Source organism: Callithrix jacchus, chromosome 2, assembly GCF_049354715.1.
Source record: "Callithrix jacchus isolate 240 chromosome 2, calJac240_pri, whole genome shotgun sequence".
In the NCBI taxonomy this organism is placed as follows: domain Eukaryota; kingdom Metazoa; phylum Chordata; class Mammalia; order Primates; family Cebidae; genus Callithrix; species Callithrix jacchus.
The window spans coordinates 71,261,451-71,283,328 of NC_133503.1; the positions used below are offsets into that span (position 1 = coordinate 71,261,451).

At 51.0% G+C, this 21,878-nt stretch overlaps 1 protein-coding gene and 1 long non-coding RNA gene across 4 annotated transcripts in view; one reads left to right on the forward strand and one right to left on the reverse strand.

Moving 5' to 3' along the window:
• Positions 1–16,728, reverse strand: part of LOC118151368 (uncharacterized) — a 28,973-nt gene extending 12,245 nt beyond the window's left edge. The window contains exon 1 of one of the 2 annotated variants that reach the window (XR_004739585.3): positions 16,571–16,728. This is a non-coding gene — a long non-coding RNA (uncharacterized LOC118151368). Of the gene's footprint in view, positions 1–16,559 lie in introns of both variants that reach the window. The other variant, XR_004739583.3, reaches the window with a different exon arrangement.
• GFPT2 (glutamine--fructose-6-phosphate transaminase 2) overlaps positions 16,162–21,878 on the forward strand; it is a 48,555-nt gene continuing 42,838 nt past the window's right edge. For both annotated transcript variants that reach the window (XM_035290723.3, XM_002744467.6), the window contains exon 1: positions 16,162–16,261. In XM_035290723.3, coding sequence (XP_035146614.1) covers positions 16,255–16,261 — 7 coding nt within the window. In that variant the 5' untranslated portion in view covers positions 16,162–16,254. The remainder of the gene's footprint in view (positions 16,262–21,878) is intronic.

Genomic DNA, 21,878 nt, shown 5'->3' on the forward strand with positions numbered 1-21,878 from the left:
TGTCGATATTTTTCTTTTAAACTATCCTCGTATTGTAACCAGAAAAATATTTTTGCTTGGTTTCTATCTTTTTGAAAATACTTAAATTTATTATGCAATTTTATAAACATTCCTGTTACCTTCTCTTATGTTGTCCTCACAAGGTATTGAGCTACAGAGTATAATTCCCATTTCACATATGACACAACTGGGGTCTGGAGAGAGCTAGCAGTGAAGATCCCTGGGGGCAGAGCAGAGATCCAAACCCTAACCCAGCAGGCTCGAAGCAGCCCTGTTCCCTGCCACGAGAGGGTTCCAGGTATGGAGGCCATGCCTGGGAGTCCACAGAAATGGGGCTCTCTGGAGGAAGAGGCTGCTGGGCAGTTGCTTCTCAGCCCTGGCCCGAGCTTTGCTACCATCTCAGTGGGTGGGTAGCAAAGGAACAAGGCTGTGCAGTGCCTCTGTCAGGCCCAATAAGATACCCGAATGCCTCTGCCCAACCCCACTCCTCAGATCCTAGGGGCAGCCCCAGACCCCCAGCTTGTCCCTCCCTCTAGTTCAGCAGAGTGAGCAAGGGGCCAAGCAGGGAGGTTACTAAGGCCCTGCTCACTCAGCCTGGATCCTCCCAGAGGGAACTGGAAACAGGGTAGAAGCTTGACCAAGACCTGGTGATGGAAGCTGGGGCTTGGCCTGCAAGGGGACACCCGAGGGACACTGGATATCAGGCAAGCAGCCAGGTTGAATTAGGTGATTCCTTTCAATGGGGCAGTCAGGAAGGTTTCTCTGAAGTGGGGACAAGAGCCAACTGGGATGGGAGGAAGCCTTCAAACGGGAAATAGCGAGGGCCAAGGCCTTGAAGAGGAGCAGCAGTTTTTTGTGCCATTCACTCTCCCTGCCATCAGAGAATGGAGCTCACACACCGCTCATGACCCTGGAGATCACCCATGCCCGACCTCCAGCTCACCTTTTGTGCACACACACACACAACCTCTCACTCCACAACTGGCCATACACTGGGCCCCTCTGGAAGCATCCCTAACTAAGTGGGCCATGGGCAAGTTTAGGGGGTGCTGGAGCTCATACCAAACTCAGGAGTGCAGCCCCACCTGAAGGGCAGGAGTCCGCACCAGCTGGTGGCCTCCTCAAGGGCCCTCACCTGCCAGATGATCCAGACAAGGCACCAAGCCTCTCAGGCCCCTGTTCCATCTGTCCAATGGGTGGATTGGTCCAAAGGTCTGAAAGTGTTCATAGCCCCACCACAGTCTAACTCACTCACACTCCAAAAACAGGCAGCACACAGCTCATTTTCCTCATCTGATGACAAGACAATTTCCCAAAATCCCTTTCAGCTGGGAGAGGTGACAGAAAGGCCATCTGGCCAACACCCATCCTTGCAGACAGTGATCATTTATTTCCCAGCTGTGTGTTTTGAAGAAAATAATGAAGGCTCCGAATGCTGCCACCAGGGTGGCTTTGCAGCTGTCCTTGCCAGTGACCCTGCTGCAGGACCCCCACTGATGGAGCACCCTTCCCCAGCTTGAGCTGCACCCATCAGACTCCACCAGCGACACTTAAGCTTAACTCACAGGGAACCAGAAGCACCCACCCCCCATGGATGGCCTGCCCCTGCTCTGGGACCCTCTCTGGCCTGGCCCCTCCCTTGCCTTCAGGCTTCCTCACCAACCTCTGAGCATCCATGCTGTGCCACACACTTTACAGAGGCTGTTCTCTTCTGTCCTCATGACTGCCCAGGAGCTAGGCTTTCCCAGCCCCATTTTACAGATGAGGAAATCAAGATTCTAGGAGATAAGGGGGCTTGCCCAGGGTCACAGGCCAGCAGAAGCAGGCACCCGAGCACAGATCAGGCCACTTGGCATGGGTCCCTTAGCATCCTCCCCCTGTCCCCACCTCTACCTCTTCCCATCCAGGTCCCCCAACTCTGACCAGCCTCCAGCCCAGCTCCCTTTCTAAGCCCCAGATACATGTTCAACTACCCATGCACCCCTCCACTGCAGAATGGGGTGTCCACTGGCACCAATTCAACCAGGAGCAAGTGTTTTTTACCTCCCCAGCCTGCTGCTTTGTTCTGAAAGCCAGCCTCAGTGCTCCTGGTACCCTCCAGGGCTGGATCTATGGGGCATGCCACACTTCCCTCCCTCCATCCCCTCACCAGCAGCTCTGGGACCCTGTTTGTGCTCCCCCAAAGACTCCCACCCACCCAGCCTCCCACTGCCCCAGAGATCTTCCTAAAGTGCAGGTCCCTCCAGGTCACTTCTGCCTAAGGCTCTCTGCTAAGTCTCCCATAACAGAGGGCACGGGGAGGCACTGCCCTGCCTGCCCTGTCTGTGGGCCCCACCCCCAGGCTCCTGGACTCTACCTGCAGGACCCCCTGAAGTTTCTGCTTCAACCCATTGGGCTCCCCTCCCCACCTGTCCCTTCCTTCCCTTCCACCTGTCCCTGCCCACCCTTACCTTTCACCCCCAAGCCCAGGCAGACTTAAACATTTGTGATGGATAAAAGGTTTTTACAACCCATTGTCCATGCCTTGGTCTGTTAACAGCACCTCAGATTTGTCTTGGAGATGTCCACCCCATCCCACAGTGGGCCCGAAGCCCACACCTGGCTTCACCATACAGTGACTGACTCAGGGATGCATGATTCCCAATACAGCCTGAGGAAATCCCAGCTCTTCCTCTGAACCTTTGGAGATGGGCACTCCCTGTCCACTGGGGTTGCTAAGTCAGTAGAATACAAGCCTGGAACTTCCAGGGCCACCAGGCAAAGAAAGCTGGTCTGAAACAGCACAGAGAAAAGCAGAGCTGAGACACGGAGAGAGGAGGAGTCTTCAACATCTTAGTGCCTGGATCCAGCTGTGCCTGCCCACGCCCCATGAATTTTTTAGTAATGTGAACCAGTAAGTCCCCTTTTGACTTATACCACTTTCAAATTTTTCTCCCAGCTGCATAGCATCAAGACTGGCTCCAGTGACCCTTCACTCCTAAGCACGCTGGGTGGCTCTCCCCACAAGCCCCAGGAAGAACTACCTGAGTCCCTGTACCCACTCTCAGGACCAGTCCATTTCCTTTATTTTTTGCTTCAACTGATTTGAGGTGAGTTCTGCCCCACAGCCTTGAGGCCTGTGCTGGGCAGGACTCCAGGCTAGACTCGGAGTCAGGGGACAGAAGCTGGGAGGAGAAGGCAGGAGTGGGCCAGGAGAGCCTTGTGCTCAGTGGAGGTCTCAGGGCCCATCACTGAGATCTACTGAGGCACTCCAGTCACAGACTACAGGGATTTTCTTGTTGGCCAGTGAGAGAACAGTGTTGCACCTCAGGTGGCTTTCCAGACAGCAGGTATAGAGACACCTGGTGTGAAGTCCCATGGTAGTCAGGAGCTAGGACCCCTGAGTGGGCAGTTGCTGTGACCTGCCTATGTTTAGGGTCAGTGGGAGCCAGTGCAGGATTGGCGAGTCCCTTCCAGGAAAGTGGCTCCTGCCACCAGGATCTGCTGTGACTCCGTCTATGCACTTGGTTCACTTGGACATGCCAGGCTGGAAGGCTAGGAGTCTGGATACTGGCTTGTTTTCAGTTATTTTTGCTCACCAATGTCTGCAGACTCATGAGAAGATCCAAATCATTTCACTCCACTGATTGAGATTGTGACGTGGGACAGTTTGCACCACTAGAGGACACAGAGCCCCTTGTTCTCCCTGCCCTGACTTCTCTGCCAAGGAATGGACTAGCCAGACAGACTGGTGCCAAGAGGCCCGTGACTCCAGCTCAGCAGGCTAGGTGGATGGAGGAAGCACCAGGGACCCCTGAGAGGAGCTGGTGGTGAAAGGGGAGGTCCAGCTCATTATACCTCTGTGGGTGTGGTCCTGTCCAGCCTGTGAGGGCCACAGGACGCAAGCCTGACACATGCCTCCATGGCCCCCTGGCACTCCTTGGCCCTGCTTACAGGCCTGCTACTACTCACTCTGCAGGCAGGACAGGAAAACTATGCTGCCCCTCCCAGGCAAGGGGCCAGCCTCTCTTCTTCCAGGAGCATCATGGTCAAGAAGCCTTCTCTCTAGATTCAGAGGCTCCCAGTTTTTTTTGGTTGGAGGATGATGAAAAGGTTCTTAAATTGATGGTGATGATGGTTGCACAACTCTGGTCATATACTAGATGACCTTGTATTGCATACTTTATTTTTCCCCCAGTTTTACTGTGGCATAATTGACAAATGAGAATTATACATATTTGTGTTGTACAAAGTGATGTTTTGATATGGATATATATTGTGAGACGGCTACCACCAACAAGCTAATGTATCCATCACTTCACAGCATTATCGGGTTTTGTGGTGTTCTGTTTTGTTTTTGTGGTGAGAGCACTGGCAATCTTAACACGCACAGCATGTGTGTACTGGAAAATTACTCTCTTAGCCATTTTCCGGTACACACATGCTGTACGTGAGTTCTCCAGCACACATTTCCCCTAACAAAACTGTACCCCCTCACCAACACTCCCCATTTTGTACACTTTAAGTGGGTGAATTGTATGGTAAGTGAATTATATTTCAATAAAGCTGTTAAACATAAAACAAAAACACAATGAGGACTACACAATACAACAACGTCGCTGTAGCCCTCTTTTTCTGCTTAGCAATATAACCCGTGTCTGAGTCTCACAGCCACGTGACATTTCTAGGTGGGCATGTTCCATTCTTCGAGTAACCCATCCCTATTAATGGATGTCGGTTATTTTCAGTGTTTGCTAAGTATAAACAACACAAGGTGAATATCTTGAATATTTTTTGTTCATTATCCTATTAGAATCCTGTGTTTAAGGTCTTTCATACATATTGACAAATTTCTGTCTAGAAAGTTGTACCCCCAGCACTTTGGGAGGCCCAGGTGGGAGGATCACTTGAGGACAAGAGTTTGAGACCAGCTTGACCAACTTAGCAAAACTCTGTTTCTACTAAAAATTCAAAAATTAGCCAGGCATAGTAGTACATGCCTGTAATCTCAGCAGAAGAATCACTTGACTCTGGGAGGTGGAGGTTGCAGTTAGCCAAGATCATGCCAGTGCACTCCAGCCTGGGTGACAGAGTGAGACTCTGTCTCTGAAAAAAAAAAAAAGAAAGGAAGTTGTACCCGTGGATACTCTCCCTAGCAGTGTATGAGAGTGCCAGTTGCCCCCGTCTGATGGAAGAGGAGGAAGTCTGTAGGAAGTCAAGGCTAGGCCCTGGCCAGCCCAACTCTGGGGCCAGGACTGTCCCCACCCTGCAGCCTCCTGCGTGCACTGGAACTTCCACCCGTCCCTCCCTTGTCTTCATATCTCCTGCTGCTCTGGGCTCTGGACTCTGGGCCCTGGGGCTGTTGCTTTTCCAGCAGCACGTGGTCCCCACAGAGTCTCAGCGCCTGCTCCTGGGCCAGGCAGGAAATGGACATTCACAGGAGCCCAGTTACACAGGGCTTTGCAGGCTGTAAAAACGCTTTCTACTCTCAGACCATCCCAAGATGGGAGAGCAAATGGCAGGGCGAAGTTGTGAATGTTTTCACGGATTACAGATTTTACAAGTCTTAGAAACATACTAGCTTGTGCAGATGCTGTTTATACATTGATTTAAACTAACAAGCTGTAAAAGGATATTTTTGAGACAATCGAGGAAGTAGGAATAAGAAGTGAGTGTTAGATACTATTAAGGTATTGTGAATTTTGTTTGCTGTGATACTGGTATTGTGGTCATAAGAGTCTTTACTTTAAAATCCACTTAATGAATCACAGGCACACCTGGAAGATACTTTGTGTTTGGTTCCAGAACATCAAAGTGAATATCAAATTAAAGTGAGTCACACAAGTTTTTTGATTGCCCAGTGTATATAAAAGTCATGTTTAGGCCAGGTGTGGTGGCTCACACCTGTAATCCTAGCACTTTGGGAGGCTGAGGTGGGTGGATCATCTGAGGTCAGGAGTTCAAGACCAGCCTGGCAAACATGGTGAAACCCCATCTCTACTCCAAATACAAAAATTAGCTGAGCATAGTGGCACGTGCCTATAGTCCCAGCTACTTGGGAGGCTGAGGCAGGAGAATCACTTGAACCTGGAAGGCGGAGGTTGCAGTGAGCCGAGACTGCATCACTTCACTCCAGCATGAGGGAAAGAGTGAAACTCTGTCTCAGAACAACAAAAACAAAAGTTAATGTTTATACCATAGTCTACTTTCTTTCTTTTCTTTTTTTTTTTTTTTTTTTTTGAGACAGAGTCTCCATCTATTGCCCAGGCTAGAGTGCAGTGGCTTAATCTCAGCTCACTGCAACCTCTGCCTCCCAGGTTCAAGCAATCCTCCTACCTCAGCCTCCCAAGTAGCTGAGACTACAGATGTGTGCCACTAAACCCAATTAATTTTGTATTTTTAGTAGAGATGGGGTTTCACCATGTTGGCCAGGCTGGTCTTGAACTCCTTATCTGCCCATCTTAGCCTCCCAAAGTACTGAGATTACAGGCGTGAGCCACCGTGCCTGGCCTACTATTGTCTTTTAAGTGCACAGAAGCATTATGTCTTAAAATTGCACATATCTTCATCTTCAAATACTTTATTGCTAAAAAATGCTAGCACAGAGACCCAAAGTGAGTACATGCAGTTGAAAAAATGGTGCCAATAGACTTGCTCAATGCAGGGTTGCCACAAACCTTCAATTTAGTAAAATATTCAATATTTACAAAATGTGATAAGGCAAAGTACAATAAAATGAGGTATGCCTGTATTAGCAAATCAAACTATATCAGGATTTGGTCCAACAAAACAAAGCAAAAACTGTAGGGACAGGTGGAACAAGACGGGCCAAATGTTGATAATGGCTGACTCATGGGGGCTCATCAGATTATTTTTGTGTATGCTGAAAATTTTCCATAACAAAAATATATGTGTGTATACATATCCTTTAATATCAGAAAGATTTTCTTTTTCCTTTTTTTTTTCTTTTTTTGGAGATGGAGTCTTGCTCTGTGGCCCAGGCTGGAGTGCAGTGGCACAATCTTGGCTCACTGCAGAAAGATTTTCTTTTTCCTTTTTTTTTTTCTTTTTTTGGAGATGGAGTCTTGCTCTGTGGCCCAGGCTGGAGTGCAGTGGCACAATCTTGGCTCACTGCAAACTCTGCCTCCGAGGTTCAAGTGATTCTCCTGCTTCAGCCTCCCAAGTACCTGGGAGTACAGGCAACCACCACCATACCCGGCTAATTTTTGTATTTTTAGTAGAGATGGGGTTTCACCATATTGGCCAGGCTGGTCTCAAACTCCTGACCTCGTGATCTGCCCGCCCCGGCCTCCCAAGTGCTGGGATTACAGGCATGAGCCACCACTCCTAGCCCAGAAAGGTTTTCTAAAGATAATATTATTGAGAGAAGAAAGTCAAAAAGTGGTTTCCATTTACAAGAGAAGGAAGGCGGGTTTTGTAGATGGGTCTAGTTATTTCCAAACATAAGCAACACGCTGCCATGTCTGCAGAAATGGAATCCCTGTTTTATTGGCTTGGCTTGGCTTGTCTATGAATACACCTGGGAGGTGTTTTCCCTGCTAGAGCCATTAAGACCTCCCTTTATGTCATTTCTTTACCCAGCTCAGGCTGGGTAAAGGAAATCTCCACCCCTAGCAACAGTGCCACTCACTGATGTGAAGGGATGGAGAAGACACCCTGGTGAGCACTCGTGGGTTCTCCGGCAACGGGCTTCCAGGTGCATCATGGGCTGCGAGACCTCCACTCTCAGAGCTCCATGGAAAATCAAAGTTATGGTATCAGTTATCTCACAGATTATGTAAACAGGTGGTAGTGCTACCAGCATCCCATGAGAAACCTCAAGGAATTTCACAAAGATCTGTGCTTGAAAACCATATCACAAGGGGCCCACCTCCACCATGCAGTGTGCATGAAGATAAAGAATGCCTAAGTGACTGGGCAGGCTGCTTGGAAGACCCCTAAACACTTCCAAGCTAAGGGCAGCAAAGGCCAGAGGAGAGGGCATATGGTGCAGAAGTCCCTGGGGACAAGGGTCAACCTTGCCAGGCAAGCCGAGACCCCCATCCAAGCAAGGAACAAAATGCCTGACAAGGCTGGGCATGGAGGCTCACGCCTGTAATCCCAGCAGTTTGGGAGGCTGAGGCTGGCAGATCATTTGAGCTCAGGAGTTTGACACCAGCCTGGGCCACATGGAGAAACCCCATCTCCACAAAAAATAGAAAAATTAGCCAAGTGTGGTGGTGTGTGCCTGTGGTTCCGGCTACTCTGGAGGCTGAGATGGGAGGATCGATTGAGCCTGGGAGGCGGAGGTTGCAGTGAGCCAAGATCACACCACTGCACTTCAGCCTGGGTGACAGAGTGAGATCCTATCTCAAAAAACAAAAAAGCCTGAGAAGTCTGTGCAAGTGTGGCTACAGGAAGGGCTGGATCCAGGCACACAGATCTTCTTGCCTCTGTTTTGTCCCCATTCTCAGAGTCTCTCCACTTGGATCAAGTTGAAACCGCACCAGCAAAACCCCGGTCTTGCTTTCTAACACTTTAGTAACTTTGTGGGAAAGAGACTCTCTCTTTTCTGATGAGTCCAGCAAAACTCCTCTGAGATGCACAATGACATGTGCTAGTTCTCATCAGGGTGATTTAGGTTCCCCGCCCAACCTGGAGCCAGACTGTGTTGATTGGCAGCCCCTCACAATCCAGCAGGCTGAGTGGAGAGAAGGGGTAATTCCACAGAAGAAGTCAGGGTGCTGTCCCCAGTGGAGAGAGAAACGGGCACAGATGACCCCCCTGCCTTTTGGTCACTCTAGAAGGTGCTATTACTGGCTCACATAGTAGACACCCAGGCAGGTCCTCCCTGAAGCCTCCTTCCTGCACCAGCAGAGGCTGGGAGAGTTTCATGTCCCACCCAACAGCCTAGATGCACAAGGAAACAAGGCCACGAAGTGGGCAGCAAGCAGCTCCAGGAATACTCTGGGGTCCGGCCCATGTCCTTTGGTGCTGGGCTTATGCCTGCTTGGGATGCTGCCCATTGTCTGCCTGCATGGCTCACCCAGTACCCATCTGGAGAGAGACACCAGACGTGTCCTGGGTCCCAAACCTTCAACCTCTGTCCCTGCCCTGGGTTCTAAGAATTACAGCCAAATGCCACTGTTAGACTCAGAAGAGTCATTCACCACCACACTCGGAGCGCTTCCTGCTCTTCCTACCTGCCCACCAGTCCTGGACGTGTAGGACATCTGCAGTATGTGGAGTTGCTGGCTCAGCTGCCTATGAGGCCAGGCAGGAACCCCAGGCAGGTAGTACAGCCAGCACCCAGTCTAGGCATTGGGATGGGGAGAACTTAGAGGCAACCCCTTCAAAGATACAGCCACACTCAGTGCTTGGCAACTGCTGCACTTCTCACACTGGTCCTGAGAAGCTGGGAGTCCAACCTTGGGCCTTTCTTACTCTCAGCTTAGTAGACAAGAATGCAAAGAAACAGGTGGCAGCCAGAGTGCCCAACTGTCCCAGTTTGTCCAGGACTGATGGGTTCCCTGGGATGTGGGAATTTCAGTGATAGAACCAGGACAGTCCCAGACAAACAAAGACAGCTAGTGTCCCGAAGCTGAGGCCTTCGACAGGATGATTGAGGAGCATTCCTTGATGGGAGAGTGCAGTTGTAAGGGGGTACCCAGCTGGAGCAAGGCCACTCCTAGACCTGAAGGGCCTGGACCCCAAGAGTGTAGCTTGCAGGACAGAAAGCCAGACAGAACCTGAGGCCCATGGAAGAGATTAAGTAGCTTCCTAGAGGCCAAAATCCTGACCTCACTCCCCACTCTTCCTGGACTTCCTGTTGGGTGTCATTCATTAGCCAAAGCCCACCAGAAGCCAGAGGGCCCTGGACCCCTGATGAAGCCAAACTCACAGGGCACAGAACAGGAGGAGTGGGTGGAGAGGGGATCTGCAGGGGTGCAGGGTAAACATTGGCACAGAGGTAAAGTTTAGGTCAAGAGAGCCAAAAGTAGGCCCCTCAGAGGAATGAAACCTGCCAAGGCAGGGCCCACCCCTCTGCAATCACTGAGGTGGCTCAAGTGAGTGGCCCAGGCGATTCTGCGCTACCAGGTCTGCACTACAACAGCCCCTTTGAGGCATGTGCTCTGGGAAACCGGGAGTTCCTAATACTCGGGGCTTCCCCCAGGGCTCCTGGCCAGAGCTGCTGTAACCTCAGAGCACCTGTGCATCTTCCTGGGAAAGCACAGAGACATGGCCCTTTGCTGGCCATAGTAGCCCTTGTGCAGCCAGGGCCCCCCACCTCGGCTGCTGTCCTGAAGGACTGTGGACACCAGGCTGCCCTGGAGCCCTGCTGGTTTCCTTAGCCAGGTTCTCAGGTCCTTTTGAGGGTGTGAGCTCCTCACCCTCTGCCAACAGCAGCCAAATACAGGTCCATCATATACAACCCCCAAGCAGCCCAGAGCAGACACCCTCTACTGAGGGTTGAATTCCATAGCCAGCCCTGGGTCGAGCACTGCTTTAAAAAAAGGAACCAGAAACCACAGCCCACAAGGCCAAATCCTGACCACCCTGGCCTCTTTTTATATGCCCAGCCAGCTAAGAATGGTTCCATAATTTTAAAGGATTGTGAAAGACAAATCAAAAACAAAAACAAAAAATGCACAAAGAAAATGCAACAGAGAAGAGATCTTATGTGACCCACAGTGTTGAAACTCTTTACCCATCAAATCCATGTCATCTCACTCTGTGAGCCACTGCCCCACCTTCAAGTCCCGGGCAAGTGCCCCAGGGCAGACTCCCCCTGGGGTTCTACAGGGAGATGTCCCAAACAACAGAAGAGACTCTGATGGGGCAGAGGGCCCAAGGTGACCACAAGTGCGGGCCTCCCACCCACAGCACATCTGAGCCCTCCATCAGTGCTGGGCTGCAAAGCTCTGCTATTAGGCTTTGGCCTTTCAGGGAAGGCACGTTTATAGAATGGCCAAATAAACACAACTTGAAACACTTACCTTGAATTATTCAAAAGAGGCTTTTGTAGGCTTCCTACCCACCCCACACTGCAGGCTGCACCACATTGGTCTCCACTCAGTGACCAACCTCCAGCCATTTTTTTTTTTTTTTTTGGTACCAGGAAGAGTCTCAAATGGGGCACATGACCTCATTTCCCACCACTCCCTACTGCCTCCTCTCCCACTCACCTTCCTTCCTTACATTACCCACTTGGACCCTGTGGGCGTTTGGTCCTAGACAAGGTGTGCAGGATTGGCACTGCTCACTCCCTTGCCTGGCCTACTTTTCTTTTCTTTCTTTTTTTGTGAGACGGAGTCTTGCTCTGTCACCTAGGCTGGAGTGCAGTGGTGTGACCTCGGCTCACTGCAACCTCTGCTTCCCAGGTTCAAGTGATTCTCCTGCCTCAGCCTCCTGAGTAGCTGGGGTTACAGGCATCCGCCACAACACCTGGCTAATTTTTTTAATTTTTATTTTTAGTAGAGACAGGGTTTCACCATATTGGCCAGGCTGGTTTTGAACTCCTGACCTCAAGTGATCCACCTGCCTCAGGCTCCCAAAGTGCTAGAATTACACGTGTGCGCCACCACACCAGGCTTGGCCTGCTTTTCTTACCTACCTTTGCTTCAGCTGGCCTTACAGTAGCGTGCCTTTCCCTACCTGATTTGTAGTTGAACGCCTTCCAACTTAAAAATTTCAGTTAGAATTGGAATACCACTCCCTATTTTCCATGTGTGTGCGTGCATGTGTATATATTTGCCTGCTAGATGATGAGCTACGAGCTGCTCCAGGGTGGAAACTGGGTTGGTTTCCTCTCTACACACACTGGCCTAGCATAAGGCAGGCACAGATAAGTGTCCAGAACATTTAGAAAATAAATGAACAGCCACACTTTACTTCCCCACATGTTCCGTGGATGTGAGGCCTCCCCCTGCTCCAGCAGGGACCCCAGCATATACCTTTTTGTCCCTGAGAAAATGCTTTGCCTGAAATAACTGAGTTATTGGCATGTAGTGAGCATAGGCAGTGCCACACAGGTGAGGAAAGGCAGGCGTTACCTTCATCAGCTGTCTTCGTCCATTTGGCTGTGACAGCAGAATACCACAGACTGGGTGGCCTGTAAACAACAGGGTTATTGCTCACAGTTCTGGAGAGTAGGAAGTCCAAGATCAAGGAACCGGCAGATGTGGTGTCTCGAGAGGGCTCATTTCCTGGTTCATGGGTGGTGCTTTCTCACTGCATCCCAAGGGGCAAGGCAGCTCTCTTGGGTCCTTTAAATAAGGGCACTAATCCCATCACGCGGGCTCCATCTTCATGACCGAGTCACCTCCCCAAAGGCCCTATCTCCTAACAGCATCATCTTGGAGGCTAGGATTTCAACATATGAATTTGGGGGGACACAAACATTCAGCCCACAGCACTAGCCCCCTTCTCTGGGCCAGAGAGTTAACAGGAACAGAGAGACAGGGGCAGCCTACCGCCTTCCCACCACCACTGTCTCACAGCCAATGCCTGGTGCAGTATCAGATTAGAGCTCATCTCATGCAAGCCCCGACCCTCTCCTGGCCAAGTAGAGCTGAAAGCCCAAGTTTCCCAGGATGCCATGGTACAGATGTGCATCAGGGATGGTGCTGGTGACCCCGGGTCAGATCCCAGCTTTGCAGCATGATTTGAAGTTCTTTCTAACCAGAGGTCAAACTCCAGCTACAAGTTTAAATACTGACTATAGATGTGGAGAATAACATTTGTTGGGGGTAAAAAGTTGAGTTATTAGCCCTTTAAAAACAAGAAACATTTCTTGAGTTATTAACCCTTTAAAAACTTTGTTTTTAAAGGGTTAATAACTCAACTTTTTCCTGAAATGAACATGTATTTCTTCTGTAAGAACAAAGTTGGCCAGGCACGACAGCTCAGGCTGCACGTGGTGGCTCATGCCTGTGATCTTAGCACTTTGGGAGGCTAAGACGGGTGGGTTGCCAGCTTGGGCAACATGGTGAAACCATGTGTCTACTAAAATACAAAAAGTCAGCTTGGCGTAGTGGCAGGTGCCTATAATCCCAGCTACTCAGGAGGCTGAGGAATGAGAATTGCTTGACCCTGAGGGGAGTGGAGGTTGTAGTGAGCTGAGATCCTGCCATTGCACTCCTGCACTCCAGCCTGAGAAAAAAGTGAAACTTTGTCTCAAAAAAAAAAAGAAAGAAAAATAGAAAAATGTTATAAAATGTATACTTAGCCCTATTTAAAAAAAAAACACCCTACAGTCATAAAAGAATGCATCAGTTCAGCTTTGTGGCAGACCTTCTCCCAAATTCCCACAGGAGAGAGAAAGAAGGTGAAACAGGTCCATGTTACCCAGGAACTTGAGAGAGGGACACTGCGCACCCCAGCCTGCCCTGAAAACAGGGGTGGGGTGTGGCCCTCTCTCACCTCAGCCCTGGTATTGTGGTGGGGGCTGGTGACCAAGCCATCTGCGGGACAAAACCTGAGCTACATGACCCTGCCCCCTTCCCAGGCCCCAGACAAGCTTCTTACTCCTTGGAAGGATTCCTGCCTTAGCTCCTGCCTGTCTCTCCACTTCTAGCTGTCCTTGAATCCTGACCCCAGATCAGTCTTCTCAGATTTTCCCTAACTGGGGATTTTTTTGTGTGTACCCTACTCATGCCCCATCCACCCTATCCCAGCCTCTCAAGAGGGGCGGGGGTGGGGGGGTGGGTGGAGCAGTATGGCTTCCTGCCCCACACCCAGGCCTGGCCCTAATCCCTGCTACTCCTAGTGCCCCATCATCTTAAATCTGAGCTGAGGACTGGCCTCCCTGAGGCAGGACACTCGTCTGAGTCATGACACCTGTGATGTCTCCCCTGGGTTCCCTGAACCCCACGCACTCCCCACTATGGGCATCACTAAGTGGTTCCCCTAGAATCTCCCTCTCCACGCCGTGGAGTGATCCAGTGCAGGACTCCCAGCTGCAGGCCTCAGTGCCCTGCACCCCCCATCTTCACCACCGAATCACCTCCCCAAAGGCCCTATCTCCTAATAGCATCATCTGGGCCTTCTGCTGAAGTTCAGGAGGCCCTGCGGTCCTTGGGCTGGGCTGTCTCAGGGCCACACTGAGATGTGCCTGGCATTTTTACATCTGGAAGGGCAAAAGGGAATCAGGAAGAACAGGTGACAAACCCAGGTCACCCTGCAGCCATAGCCCAGTCAGATTCCGGCAGAGTTGGGCTGGTGGAAACTGCTAGAGAGAGGACCCTGATGACAGCATGAGAGTTGGCAAAAGTCCAGCCTGGACCCCATAGGAGTTGGAGGAGGCCCTCACCCCACTGTGGGCCCCATAACCCTCCCCAGATCCTAGCAAAAATGTCACAGGGAAAAGCAGTCCAACAGGGCCTGTGGCCAGAGGATGGCAGGTACATTCCTCAGCTACCAGGACAGCCATGGGACCCAGCTGGGCAGTTTGTGTTGGTGGTAGTGCCTGGGAAAGGTGAGCAGATCTCTGGGTTGTTTGGGAGAAGCCAGATCAATGAGCAAATCTCCCAACTATCAAGTGCTTGGAAAAGGCTGTGTAGGTGAAGCAGCCAGGTCTTTGGCTCACTTGCTGGCCATCGGGGTTGAGGCACGTCTAGAAAGTGTGGCTGGGGCCAGCTGTGGAGAGCAGCCTGGGCTGTGGACACCAAGACCATTGGGAGTAGAGTCAGCACCCTGCTCCCCCTGTAAGCACAGGTATGGGGACCAGCTCAGAGAGGCACCTAGGCATGGCCCCACATCTTCACTCCTCCAAAAGGGCAGAGCCTGGGCCCCCTGATCCAGACCAGGCCTCCTTTCCTGGCTTCCTCTGGCTGCCTTCTTAACCACTCCCTTGGGCCTCAGACTCTAGTTCCAGCACAATCAAAGAGTCAGGACTGTACTTGGTTGCAAATGACAGAAGTCACTTCAGAGTACCTCAAGCAAAGATGAGAATTTATTGAGCCCTAATACTAAGAAGTCCGGGGATAAATCCTGGCTTCAGACCTGGCTGAATCCAGGGGCTCTGATGTGTATCGTCCCCATCCTAGAACCACCTGCCTTGCTCCGATTGCTCCACTCTTCAATGGCTTCCTCTCTCCACCCCACTGCAAGGGTGATGAAAAAAAAATTCTCTAGATGAGATATAAAAATCTTTTTTTGTGTGTGACAAGACTGAGGAGGATCTGTTTAGAATTTCAGGATTTTTTAAGTTAAAAAAACAAACAAACAAACAAAAACGGATGGCTTCAAAGTGCGCAAACGTTGGGCCAGTTCTCGTGACCTTCCCCGGGAGACTAGGGGCCCAGAGTGCAGGGGACGAGGAGGGACGGCCGGGAACCAGGGCGGGGAAACGCCGGCCTCGGTGACTCACTGGGGGGTCGGATTCCCGCCCCAGGCGGAGGAGCCCCCGGGTCCCTCGAGGGCCTGCAGTGCAGGACAGATCAGCCGGGGCAGCTCGGCGCGGGTGGGGTCGGGGCTTCTTGGGCCCCCTCCAGCTTTATTCACAACCTGCGGAACCCTGGCCTCCAAGTTCGGGCTCTGAGGTAAATCTCAGGTTTGAATACTGCCACCGCCGCGGCGGTCCGGTTTTGGCAAAGTCCTTTTCTGTCTCCAGGAACCTCAGTTTTCTCATCTCACGACCAACCCCAGGAGTTCTCTCCATGCAGGGTGAGAAACCAGGCTTATAGGTTTCCGGAGCTCTGAAAAAAGCCTGTCACACAGATGGGAGCGCGGCAGGAACAGCTAGCGGCTGACGCGGGTTTCCTGAGCGCGCCAGTGATGCGGGACCCCACGCTCTGCGCCTTACGCAGACCGTCTGAAGGCTCCCCACTCCCTGGGAAGGCGCTTCCCTGGGTAGCCCCGTTTCACAGATGGGAAAGCCGAGGCACAGAACGAACCGGGCCGTGCCCGGCTTCCACGCTAACTCTGTGGCTGGGTCGGGGTCTGGACTCGGCCGTTTGTGGCCCCGAGCCCGCCTCCGGAATCCGGCGCCGGGCGCCCTAGCCTTACACGCCCGACTGGCGCCTGGGAGCCGCCCCTCGGCCCCCTCCAAGTCTCCCGGGGGTCGGGTCTCACCGTTGTCACGACAACCGGGGGACCAATGGGAGCAGGCAGGCGGAACAGGCCCCGCCCCTCTCGGAGGGGCTCCGCGCTATAAGGTCGGGAGGCGGAACGGCGAGAGCTGGAGCCCGCGGAGCACAGGGAGGCCACGGAGTAGCCACAGCGTTGGAGCCAGCAAATCCCCCGAGCCACGAAGGGGCCTGAGCAGCAGCCACGATGTGCGGTGAGTACCGCGCCCGCGGGTCCCTGCGCCGTAGCCTCAGCGCCTCCGCCCCCCAGCTGGCGCCGAAGATCTGGCTGGGGAAGCGGATCCGCCCCGGGCCCCGACCGAGGTGCTGTTGTCCGCCGGACCTGCCTGTCCCTCACCCCCGTTCCTCCAGCGGCTGTCTCGGAGGTGTGGGAGGCGGATGCCCAGCCCGACTCTCGGTCTCGGACATAGAGAAGGGGACCCAGGCCTGGTCCTCACGGAGAGAGGAACTTGGTCCGGTCCGGCCTGGACCCCGTAACAGAGGGGTCCCTACCTTATGCTCACCGAAGCCGCTTTTCTCCACTTCTCCCAGTCGCTCACAAAGACAGACACGCGCAGGCCGGCGCATCTGGGTGCGGGGCGCCCATCCCGTCTAAGCCCGTCGCGCCCACCGAGGAGAGGAGAGGCGACCCCGCCCTACCGTCCCCGCAGCCCACCGGGTCGCCCTCGCGGCGTCAGTGTTCTGGGGCAGTGCCTGCGCGTCCTCCTCGCGACCCCATATGAACCTCTCCTCCCCAGAAGGGTTGGTGCGATGTTGCCTCCTCTTTGCGTGGGGAAGAGGCAGTCACTGCCCGAACCTTGGCCCGAAGCTACCAGAGGGAGTCCCGGGCGAGGAGCGGGGCCGGGCGTCGGATTCCCGCGGCGGCCCAGTGCTGTCCCGCTTGGCTGCGGGGCGGTGGGGAGGGTGGCCGCAGCCCTGAGTGCACATCTGCAATTCTTTACTCTCCTGGCTGGGCCGCCTCTGTTGGCCGGGAGAGAGCTGGGAACTTCTGCTGGGACAAAAGGTCACTGTGTTCTTTTTTTTCCCCCCTTGAATAGGATTCAGTTACCCATTACAGCCTCCTGTGGCTGGAGGACCTGGAGGAACTTTTGAAACCATGAAAGGCTTCTCTCTGACTTTGCTGAGGGCCAGGGTGGGGTGCGCCCCCCCGGTGAGCCCTGGCCGAGGTCTGTGCAGGCCTTGTTTCCGAGGCCAGCAGCTCAACAGAAGGGAATGACCTAGGTGGAGCGGACTGCCTGCTTGGGGAGGCAGCCGCTCCCACGCCCAACAGGCATCCACTGAAATTCCTGAACCCTCAGCTAAAATCTCGTACTCCCGGACGTCATTCGCCATGTATAGGGCCACCTTTGGGGTGTTTCTGGGGATAGAGATGAGGCAAAGGTGGCAGTTTTGCCAGATCTCAAAGCCCCGCAGGTTCCAAACCTCTCAGTATGGCATTCAAGACTCTTGGCCAAAACTGGTGGCCTTGGAGCCAGACTTGTGCCGGAGACCCTTGAACAGGAGGGTCTGTCCCCCTGCACCAGAGGCTCCCCTTCCCCCACCTTTCGGATGCCCCTCTGCCCCGACTGCCACCCCTGCCTGCCATCCTCCTTCCTAGTAGCATCTGGCTGTTTCGCAAGTCTCTGAGCTTTGGGGGGGCTCTACCTCCTCTAGCTCACAAAATCACAAGTGTTTTTGTTCTGCTTCTTAAAGGGCCACAGACATGTTGTCTCCTAGGGAAAGGTTGAGCTTCGGGTGTGACCACCTGTATCCTCACATCTTCTGGTACTGACTTGTGGTCGTATGTGAGAAAGAGCTTGAGTTCCCAAAGGACACTCAGAGCCCAGGAGTGGCTGCAGTCCATGGGGGTGCCCACTTGAAGCCAGAATCAGAGTGTGTGCTGGGATAGGTTCCTTCTTAGAATTCCCAGATTTGCTGATTTGAGGCTGGGGGCAGGGTAGGGGAGTGGGGAGGGCGCAGCTCAGCAGGAAGTCACTGAATCCCGGCATGGGAAAGTTATTTCCTTTTCAAGAACATCAGGAGAAAGTTTCAACTTGGTGGTATTGTGTCCTTAAGATCTCTGTGACACTTGCTAAGTATCCTTTGCACAGGGGAAGCTGTTCCTGGCTCAGAGCAGGCAGCAGCATTTGGCTAGAATTGAATACATTGATCTGTTTTAGCAGGGATGATGGTCTGAGAATGTATGATAAGCGATACTGATTTTCCTTTTATGGTTGTTTTCTTTCATCATGAATTCATTTACATCTTTGAAAATTTAATCAATTTCTACAGAAAAAAAGGAGTAATGATTGTGCTGTTGGTACAAGGATACTTCGAGACTCATGAAGATGCTCCTAGAAAGAACCCAGTAAGCTCTTCACTTCATGCTGGGGAAGCTGAGGCCCTGCGAAGTCTGTGCACACTTGGTGTCTGAGCAGGCCTCGTGTCTCAGATCTCCTGGGCTGCTCCCACAGGCACAGAGACCAAAGGCCCTTCCTTATCACTTGGCCAGTGACCCTGCAGAGATTATGTCTTGCTCTCTCTTATCCTGCTGCTTCTCCCATGGGAAGCCAGGACAGTAGTTGATCCTCTACAAACACCAGATGATTCTCAAAAACCATGACACTCAGGTTTTATAGATATCTGAAAGTTGCCAGCATTTCCTCCCTCTCTCTCTCCTTTTCTTCCTTTTTCATTCAGCCACTAGTGGAAATGTCCTGTGTTTTCCAGGCCCTAGAGGACTTGAAGATCTCATGGGTGTGATCCTCCCCTCAAAGAAGGGGCAGGTGAGCTGCAGGGCCAGTCTAGAGACTGGTCACCAGCAGGGACGGGATGCCCATCAGCAGACGGGATGCTGCTGCCAAGAAAGGCTTGAGCACGGGCTACAGCCTGTTAGAAGACTGGCTGATCCAGGAAGACAGACATCTTTTTGTTTGGTGCATAGGGTTTAAACCTTTTCTTATATTAGTTACCAAAGTATAAAATTGGGAGATTTCATGTAAGTAGGTGGGAGTTTTGGCTTCCCTTGATAAAATCTGAAGATGAGCAACCCTGAGTCCTTATTTCCAAATAGGGCCTTAGTGACCCCTTGGGTGATGGACACAAACTCCCCTGTTCTCCCAGCCCCTCCCAGCTGCTTCACTCACTGATGGGACTCTGCACAACAGAGGCAGGAACTGACTTTCCTAGGAAGAAAAGGAGAGACCTGGGGCAGTGCCAAAAAGACCTGGACACAAGTATGAGCCCTGCAGAGAGAAGGGGGGTGGCAGGCATGCTGGGCTAGGGACAGCATGAGCCGGGGTGTGGCAGCATGGACAATGCATTCGTGGGGATTTGGCAGAAAGGATTTGTGCTTCCCATCACGAATTCGTAAACCATCCCTGTGCTTTCCTTACTGCACTTAGTCATCTGTGAGGGAGGAAAAAAAAGCAATCACAGTGAAGAATTGGAGAATTATTAGTTCTTGCCAGAAGGTGAAGCACTTACCTTGACATCACCATCTTTTATCTTGGTTGGTGTATTCATCTCCTCTGGCTGTTGTAACAAATGACTGCAAACTTGCTGATTTTGAACAACAGAAATGTATTCTCTCTTTTTTTTTTTTAAGGAGAGAAGGAGAGGAAGAAAAAGAGGGAGAGAGAACGGAAATGTTGCTTTGTTCTAAAAAATGGGTATTAGTAATGGCCAATCAATATTTCATTTAAACATATGAGTAGGTGTAATGTGGTATTGACAAGAATGTATATTTTGTGTATTTAAAGTGGAGAGCTCTATAAATATTTATTAAGTTTACTTGTTCTGAATCTGAGTTCGAGTCCTGGATATCCTTATTAATTATCTGTCTCGTTGAGTCTAAATCTCTTTATAGGTCTTATGTATCTGGGTGTTAGGATCGTTAGCTCTTATTGTTGCATTGATCCTTTTACCACTATATCTTTGTTGCTTTAAAATCTATTTTATCAGATGCGAGAATTGCAACTCCTACTTTTTATTTATTTATTTATTTTTGCTCCCCATTTGGTTGGTAAATCTTCCTCCATCCCTTTGTTTTGAGTCTTTGTGTATCCTTGCATGTGAAATGGGTCTGGATGTGGCATACTGTTGGGTTTTGGCTATATCTTTTGATTGAGGGATTTAGTCGATTTAAATTTAGGATTACTGCTATTTGATGTTAACTGGCTGTTTTATCCATTCGTTGATGTAAATTCTTCTTTATGTTGATGCTCTTTACTTTTTGGTATATTTTTGGAAAGGCTAATACTGGTTATTTCTTTCTATGTGTAATGCTTCTTTCAGAAGCTCTTGTAAAGCAGGCCTGGTGGTAATAAAATCTCTGAGTACTTGCTTGTTCATAAAAGATTTTATTTTTCCTTCAGTTGTGAAGCCTAGTTTGACTGGATATGAAATTCTGGGCTGAAAGTTCTGTTCTTTAAGGATGTTGAATATTGGCCCCCACTCTCTTCTGGCTTGTAGAGTTTCTGCTGAGAGATCTGCTGTAAGTCTGATAGGCTTGCCTTTGTGGGTAACCTGACCTTTCTCTCTGGCTGCCCTTAGTATTTTCTCCTTCGTTTCAACCCTGGTGAATCTAACGATTATGTGCCTTGGGGTTGCTCTTCTTGAGGAATATCTTTGTGGTGTTGTCTGTATTTCCTGGGGTTGAGTATTGTCCTGCTTTGCTAGGTTGGGAAAGTTTTCCTGAATAATATCCTGAAGAATATTTTCCAGCTTGGATTCATTCTCTCTGTCGCATTCAGGTACACCTATCAGATGTAAATTAGGTCTTTTCACATAGTCCCATATTTCTTGGGGACTTTACTCAAATGTATTCTCTCACAGTTCTGGAGACCAGAAGTTCAAAATCGGTTTTACTGGGCCCAAATCAAGGTACCTTCAGGGCTGTGCCTCCTCCAGAGGCTCCAGGAGTGAATCCACTGCCGGCCCCTCCCAGCTCCTGGGGGCTGCCTTGTTCCTTGGCTCAGGGCAGTGTCGGTCCAGTTCCAGTGCTGGCGGCAGCCCTCCACTGTCTCCTCAGGGCTTTCCCAATTTCAGAAAAACCTTATTTTTATATCTTTATGGTATAGCATCAGTAAACAGTGCTTTTAAATGGAGAGATTATTTTTGTATCTAGCAAAATTCGCTTATAAAGAGAGATTAATTTGAGGTTATAATTTTGAGAGAAAATTCTGAAAATGAATTCCACAATAAAACAATTAAGCTATTTAGGTATTTTATTTTTATTTTAGAGGCTGGGTCTCACTCTGCTACCTACGCCGGAATGCAGTGATGCGATCATGGCTCACTGCATCCTTCAACTCCTGGACTCAAGCCATCCGCTTGTCTTGGCCCCTCAAAATGCTGGGATAAACGCAGGAGCCACTGTACCTGTCCCCTTTTCTTAGGAATTTTTTTCTTTTAATAAAATTTAGAGTATATGTAGCTTCCCACTTTGTTTTTGGTGAAACTGTGAGAATGACTGGAACACTAGCAACTTTTCTATTAAAAAATAGAAATACCTTGTCCAGGTTATCTCAGGAAGCAGAGTCTATTATCTCATGGATTACAGCAGTGAGGTAACTTTAAGCCCTGCAGTCCCAAAGAGGCCTGGGGAAGGATAGGGCTGTCTCCAGGGGAGCCAAGTCCCCTTCTTACCCTGAGCTGGGTGTTCGGTCTGCTCAGGACCCCCACCAGGCCTGAGACTCCTCTGCCTTTCTGTAAGAGCCTGGCATGGAATCACATACGTCTGCAGCACCTCCAAATTTGATCCCCTTTCTGCAAGGAGGTGGCAGGAATTGTCATCCCCGCTTCACCAACAAGTGACCTTTCCCAATGTAT